At 52.2% G+C, this 7,482-nt stretch overlaps 1 protein-coding gene across 1 annotated transcript; it reads right to left on the minus strand.

The window, feature by feature from the left end:
- Positions 1-3: 3 nt before the first annotated feature.
- Positions 4-3,420, minus strand: 4CL3 (4-coumarate:CoA ligase 3). The gene is made up of 5 exons (XM_048679490.2): positions 2,145-3,420; positions 851-1,195; positions 692-759; positions 474-576; positions 4-388 (listed from the first exon to the last, which is right to left on the minus strand). Exons 1-5 carry the CDS (start codon positions 3,228-3,230, stop codon positions 269-271), a joined length of 1,722 nt encoding a protein of 573 aa, XP_048535447.1. The 5' UTR covers positions 3,231-3,420; the 3' UTR covers positions 4-268.
- Positions 3,421-7,482: the final 4,062 nt, after the last annotated feature.

Genomic DNA, 7,482 nt, shown 5'->3' on the forward strand with positions numbered 1-7,482 from the left:
AAGTTGAGGTCGAAATGAACCAATCCTGATTAACATCATGATGAACCCAGTACATGTGTGGTAGTGGTGCTCCTCAATGGAGAGAGTAGCGTACAAAAACATGGTATGGACAGACAAAACTTTCCTCCTCCATGCCTCACTAACAGCCACAGGCGATACACTCCGCGTGGTACTACAATCTTCCAAATGACAAAGAAGGCGAAACATGTATATCTTGGAATTGCCGTCCGTCCAAAAATGACGTCTTGGATGTAGTAATAGTAGTTGTTCAGGCAGTGACGGGGGAGACGAGCTTGGCTCTGAGCTCTTTCCTCAGTATCTTCCCTGACGCCGACTTGGGGATCGCATGGGTGAAGTACACCTTGTGCAGCCTCTTGTAAAACACCACCTGAAAATTGGCAAACTAACCGTGGTCAGAGATGGCCGATCGATTCAGCGACCAAGGTTCTGTAGCTGCTCTCGTGTGTGACTACCTGCTTGGATACGAACTCCTTGATGGCCTCCTCGGCGATGTCGGAGTCGGCGGCGCGCACCACGAACGCGACCGGGACCTCGCCGGCGGCGTCATCCTTTTGCCTGCCATCCATTCATTTACACGCACCCAGTTTATTACCCAGGCCAGTTCGATCTTGTTCTTGAAGCTGAACAAGTGATGTACTTGAAGACATTACTGAGATGATGGTTGTCTTACGGGACGACGGCGGCGTCGGCGATGGAGGGATGCGCGATGAGCAGAGCCTCCAGCTCGGCCGGCGGCACCTGCACGTACGGGGTATCATCACAGTGTTAGTTAAGTCATACTGTAGAAAGTGGTGCCGTGCACGTCTTCAGAGATGTCGTGTTTGTTTACCTGGAAGCCCTTGAACTTGATGAGCTCCTTGACGCGGTCGACGATGAAGACCTCGTCGTCGTCGTCGACGTAGCCGACGTCGCCGGTGTGCAGCCACCCCTCGACGTCGATCGTCGCGGCGGTGGCCACGGGGTCATTCAGGTAGCCTTTCATGATCTGCGGGCCGCGGATGCAGATCTCGCCGGGGAGGTTGCGGCCGAGGGAGAGGCCCGTGTCGGGGTCGACCACCTTGAGCTCCGCGTTGCGCACCACCGTGCCGCACGACCCGGACTTGGCCGGCGTCGGCTCCCTCGCGAACGCCGGGCACATGGACAGCACCGGCCCGGCCTCCGTCATCCCGTACCCCTGCGCGCACAGCGACAACCTCACGTGTCAGCTTCGCGCCCGTGGCCACCTGGCCGGTACGGTGGGACGCGCGCCACCACGCGACGCACGCGCCGGGACCATCCAGGTAGGTGCGGCGAGCGGCGAGCGGCTCACATGGATTAGTTGAGCAACCAACGTCTCATCGACGCGACGTGTGATTGTGTGAACCGTACGGCAGTGCCATTTTCCCAACACGGCACGCAGCTTCTATACTCATCCGACGTAGATTAGCTGAGTATCTATATGTACGTACGTACGTACGCTTGGTGCGTGCGTACGTGGAGCCTGAAGCTGCTGCATGTGCATGCCTCGCACACGCGTTGCACGCCTCCGTGGAAGGAGCGGGCAGTGGCGTTGCACGTATACGCGCTAGTTTGGTGGAGCGTGTGGCGTTGCGTTGGCACATATACGAGCAGAATGGCCCTGGTGGACGGGCTAGTACACGTCGCTCTACGGCTGCAAGACGACAGCCCGTGCAGCTGCCATTTTTGGCTACTTGTTCAGGAACGCCATCACCGTTGCTAGCGATGTTCGAGCAGTACTGAATGAATACAGATCACATAACTGATGGCCGAGCGTGCCGTGGGTTGTGGGCATGTTGCACAGCGGCATGGAGTGAATAATCTGTGCCAAATTTTGCAGTCAAGATGGAACAACTGACCGTCCTCTCTTCGATCAAATGCGCTTCAGTTAGATTCAGTTGAAGTGTGGTGAGATGTTCCTATGCTCTATCTCAAGCTAGCTCAAGATATTCGTCGCAAATAAAAAGATAATTCAAGACTTCCCGCCAAAAAGAAGAAGCTGGAGTAATTCAAGATCGTCTACAATGCAAACTCGTAATTCATGCTAATTCAAGTTCCTAGAGTATGTTCTAATGCTGGAGTGAAAAACAGCGGATCACGCGGGCGGCAGATATGTACACACGCACCTGTCCGAAGATGGCCTGCGGGAGGCGGCCACGGAGCGCGTCCTGGAGCTCCTTGCCGAGCGGTGCGGCGCCGGAGAGCACGATCCGGATGGAGCTCAGGTCGTGCTGCTCCACCACGGGGTTCTTGGCCAGCGCCAGCACCAGCGGCGGCACCACGGCGGCCACCGTCACGCGCCACCGCTCGATGCCCGCCAGCATGGCGCCCATCTCGAACTTGGGCATCAGCATCACGGCCGCGCCGGCGCGCACCGCGCACAGCAGCACCGAGTTGAGCGAGAAGATGTGGAACAGCGGCAGCACGCAGAGCGCCACGTCCCCCTCCCGCATGTACAGGTTCGGGTTCTCGCCGTCCACCTGCTGCGCCACGCTCGACACCAGGCCCCCGTGCGTCAGCACCACGCCCTTGGGCAGCCCCGTCGTGCCCGACGAGTAGGGCAGCGCCACGGCGTCGTCCGGCGAGATGGACACCTCCGGGACCGAGCCCTCGTCGGCGGACCCGACGATCCCCCAGAAGGGCAGGCATCCGTCCGGGGTGGCCGCCTCGTCGTCGACGGTGATTACGGTGAGCGTGTCGTCGCCGCCGCTTGTGCTGATTCTCGGGAAGCTCTCGTGCCGGAGCTTGTCGACGTAGGCGGACTGGGTGACGATCATCTTGGCGCCGGAGGCGACGAGCTGCTTGTGGATCTCCTGCGGGGTGCAGAACGGGTTGGCCGCCGTGCTGACGGCGCCGAGGAAGGACGCGCCGAAGAAGGCGACGGCGAACTCCACGCAGTTCTGGAGCAGGATCATGACGCGGTCCCCGTGGCCGACGCCGAGCCGGTGCAGCGCCGCGGCGGCCTTGCGGCAGAGCGCATGCGTCTCCGCGAACGTGTAGGTCCTCCCCGTGGCCGCGGCGATGAGGCACGGCGCGTCCGGGAGCTCGGCCGCCCTGGCGAAGCAGTACTCGTGCAGGGGCAGGTGGCTGGGGATGTCGATGTCCGGAAGCTTGGACCGGAAGATGGTCGCCTCCGGCACCACCGCCGAGACCGCCTCGGCTGCGGCGACGGCCTGCGGCTGCTGCACCTCCGGCGCCGCGACCTTGATCATGATCCTCTGTTATACGAGAGACGGAGAGCTTCCCGGAATGGCCAAGGAGCAGAGCCTGCCTGCACTAGACAAACAACGGCTCGCGAGTTCGTATACGCAGCGAGGGTGGAGGAGCTTGATTAGGTACAGACTACACAGGGCAATGGCTGCTTTCCGCGAATAAATACAGTGGCGACGAGCGGAGGTATGGGCGGGAGGAGAAGAGGGTAGGTAGGAAGAGGCGGGAGGGGGGGAGGTGTGGAAGAGGCGCGAACACGCTGGCCGCCACGCAATCCGCCAACCCACCTTTCAAAAATGCGTGGGCGTTTCCTTTTTTTTTTTTGGAAACCCAAATCAAATGCAGTTTCCTGATACTTTTGATTTCTTCTAACTGCCCTGCAAAATTGGAGCATCATGAGAACAAAATGATCTAGTATTAGGACATGTTCGGAGACTCTCCCACTCCTCAAATCCACTTCAGAAGTTGGTGGAGTTGTAGCTAAAAATGGTGAAGCGGGGAAAAGGAAGCTTCACAGATTCTCAGATTTCAGGGAGCTGGAGGACTGCCGAACAACTCCTTAATAACAATGCATTGTTCTGTTTTTCGACCATCTATCCCTCAGGTGCCTGAAATTTCTTTTGCATCGGTCACTTTTACTCCCGGCCATCAGATCATGGATGAACATCTTGGTCTTCTTCTTCCTCCTCTAACCGTCACTGTTCATCTTCTTCCTTGATCCTGCAGCCCCCCTCCGACTCAGCCCTAACCGTCTGCCTCTGTGTCACGCGGCCGGCGGCTATCGCCACCCCGCCCTCCCTTTAACCTTCCCCCATCGCCCCGACCATCCCTCTAAGCCCCACCACATTGGTGAAGAATTTCGGCGATCCCTACACCCTTCCCCCTAAGATGCATAGCGGGGTTGCCTCTTCTCCAACGAGATCCCATCTTCGGCGAGCTCGGAATGAATCAGGAAAAGTGACTGGCGCAAAGGAAATTTTCAGGCACCTGAGGAAAAGTGACTGGCGCAAAGGAAATTTTCAGGCACCTGAGATATTGTAAAACCGGGTTTTCTTTCTGCGATAACCATGCATTGTTTCGCGGAAATACATTGATCTGTTTTTAGCTCCAGCAGCTTTATGAAATACTTCCTCCCTTTCAAAATATAAGTCTTTTTAGAGATTCTAATATGGATCACATGCGGAGCAAAATGAGCGAACCTACACTCAAAAATACGTGTGTAGTCCAAATTAAAACTTCTAAAAGAACTTACATTTAAGAACGGAGGAAATATTTGTCAAGGACAATCCACATTTATACTGAACACTCTCCGTTTCCTGCAGATGCAACCGTAAGATCCGATCACAAGGTGGTATACGATCTCATTCGATAACCAGTCGTCACTTCGTTGTTTTCCTTTGTTTTTTCCAACGTTGATCAGATCAGTATTCACTTCAGTACACCGCTCCGATGCGGCAATATATCTGTGGTCTTCTGGACGGCGCATGAGTTCTCCAGTAGTCCAGTACAGTTAGCTCGACTGAATATATCTCAAAATTGCTGAACAGGCCATGCATCCAGGTAATTGCTGACCCAGAGAAGAGGGATTGCAGTTTTGAGGCATGCTCTTCCATCTCTGTGGCCACAAACACGAAGCGTCATATACAGATTCAGCGTGGTGAGTTGCGAACTTGGGATTGCCTGCCGCGTGCATCCTCGCCTCTGTTGGCATTCAAACCATCAACGGACATAGGTATGAGAAGATAAAAGTAAACAGAAGGGGTCGTTGTTGGTGCATAACCGATATTTGCTACTCTCTTTGTTCCGAATTACTTGTCGTAGGTATAGATGTATCTAGATATATTTTAGTTGTAGATACATCCATTTCTGTGACGAGTAATTTGGAACGGAGGGGGTAGTATATAAGATCTTTCTTGGTGCATAAGCGAGGCATCAAACATAGACAAATTATGCATATAGAAAATTCTAAAGAAAGAGAAAAAGAAGAAACCCATGCCACGATTTCAAATCTTTTCAATTTATTAATCTATATTTATATCTATACCTACTATTAAAGAGAATAGGTATTCTTAGTTTGATTTAGTCCTTTTCGTTGAATTCATTTGGTTTGAGCGCAAGCTAATGTTTGTTGGGCCTTCTATGGGCCGTTTGGTTTGAGCGCACACTAATGTTTGATGGGCCTTCTATGTGCCGTTTGGTTTAAGTGCACGCTAATGTTTGATGGGCCTTCTATATATGGGCTTTCATAGAGATCGCAAAATATAATTGTGTCAAAATAAATCAATATTGTAGGAATTGAATAGAGGACCTCCTATCTGGCTCTTCGATGTAACAACCAACGAGTTATTAGTCCTTCTCGTGGAATTCGTTTGGTTTGAGCGCACGCTAATGTTTGATGGTCCTTCTATGGGCTTCCATAGAGACCGCAAAATATAATTGGTTCAAAATAAATCAACATTGTGAGAATTGAACAGAGGACCTCTTGTCTGGCTCTTCGATGTAACAACCAACGAGTAATGCATCTGATGTAGGGTAGAACCCTAGGGGCCCGATCTTTCACGAAATGGAGGGGATCCCACGAAGAACACGAAGAACATGAGGGGAAAGAGAGGAATCACTCAAATCAACAAGAAACAATCACACATGTGCTAGATCCTCGAAACACAAAGAGATACACGATCCAAATCCAACAAAGGACGATACATAGGTAACCGGTTCTTCTCCGTGAGGAGGTCTTGATGGGGGCCACCAGTGAGGAGGTCTTGAATTCAAGATGGATCTTCTCCGTAGAGGCGCGCGGTCTCTCTCGCGGAGTAGATCCGTATGGATGAGCAAAGCTCTATCTCTAATGAGCTACTACTTTGCTAACCCTCACTAGGAGGAGGAGGGGGTCTATATATAGTGCTAAGCCACGGAGGGGTAAGTGAGGGGCGAAGGGGTACACGGGCTTCGACCCAAGTCACGCGCACAGGCGGGGTCCGGATGATCCGGGATCTCGTCCGGATGATCCGGCTCCGTCGAGGGGATTTCTGCAAGGTTCGGGTGTCTTCAGACGCAATTGTCCGGATGATCGGGGGGTGGGTCCGGATGATTCGGCTGAGCCTGGATGATCTGGACGGCGGTCCGGATGTCTGGCCTGGCTCCAGCGGCCGCCTCGTCTTCTTCTTCTCCTTTCTTCCGTCTTCTCTTCCATGCTTGGCCTTGGTCCTTTGAATCTCCATGGTCATCTCGTATGAGCCTGAGTATACACAAGGTCCATGCATGACGTAGTAGCCATGTCTCATATGTGAAAAGTGATGGATCGAAGATGAGTGAGTTCACCTTGTGTCCAATGGCATATGGTCAGGTCTTATCGTATGTCCTCTTGGGGCTTGGGGAGTAGTCGAAGTGTACATGGGGATGATCGTAGGATACTCCGCATCATCTCCCTACCCCTTGGGAAAGATCCGACCTCAGATCGTGATCCTCATCACCATGGGAACGGTTGTTGTGGACGGACTTGTAGTTGGACGGAGTTGAAGACGTTGCGCAATCCAAGTACTCCAAGGTGTCGCCGGAGTCGTATACATGCAAAAAGAGCAAACACAAACAACACTCGGAAATACAAAGGTTAGCACACACAAAGTGTCCATCATGTAAGAATGAGTCCGTGCGGCAAGATTGTTTGTGACAAAGCGCATGAAGCTTATATAGAATGATATGCAAAGCGTTCATGGGAGCAAAAGCATTCGTTGTGCACACAAATGTGTTGTGAATATGATCAGTGAGACCACGGTGCAAAATGATGTCATAGTGAGACGGTTTATCAATAGCATGAATATGGCAATGGATGCTCAGTATGAATAAGTTATCATGCAATTGATGGTATGCAATATGATCATGATGTATGAATATGCCATCAAAAAGATCACAACAAATTTTCTAAGGAAGTGCACAAGCTCATATATCATGGATGGCATGGGAATACAAGATGCAACAAGGCAATCATAATGTGAGTCAATCCATGCATAAGATGCAAATTTGTTATGTGTGGTGTTGTACCAAAACTCGATGTTGTGGCACTCCTCAACTTGAAGGTCCATAGGGTCCATCTCCAATGTCGGTCCTCCCTCCAATATGTGTATCATGTAGACAATAAGAAGGAAACAACAATGAAAGAATGACCCATCCAATATGCGTATGTGAGGATGGCTCAAAGGGAAGGATTTCACCTTATGAATGTTCCCAAAGATGTTGGAGTTGCACGTCATGTAC

Source organism: Triticum urartu, chromosome 6A, assembly GCF_056163025.1.
Source record: "Triticum urartu cultivar PI428250 chromosome 6A, HENAU_Tu73, whole genome shotgun sequence".
Taxonomy (NCBI): Eukaryota; Viridiplantae; Streptophyta; class Magnoliopsida; order Poales; family Poaceae; genus Triticum; species Triticum urartu.

What these genes read in the sequence shown, in the direction of transcription:
- 4CL3 (XM_048679490.2), bottom strand. Translation starts at nt 3,230, where the DNA reads ATGATCAAGGTCGCGGCGCCGGAGGTGCAGCAGCCGCAGGCCGTCGCC. An exon ending in GCCGACGCCGCCGTCGTCCC is followed by an intron (nt 577 to 691) that starts GTAAGACAACCA and finishes AATGGATGGCAG; the next exon opens with GCAAAAGGATGACGCCGCCG. An exon ending in AGGAGTTCGTATCCAAGCAG is followed by an intron (nt 389 to 473) that starts GTAGTCACACAC and finishes GCCAATTTTCAG; the next exon opens with GTGGTGTTTTACAAGAGGCT.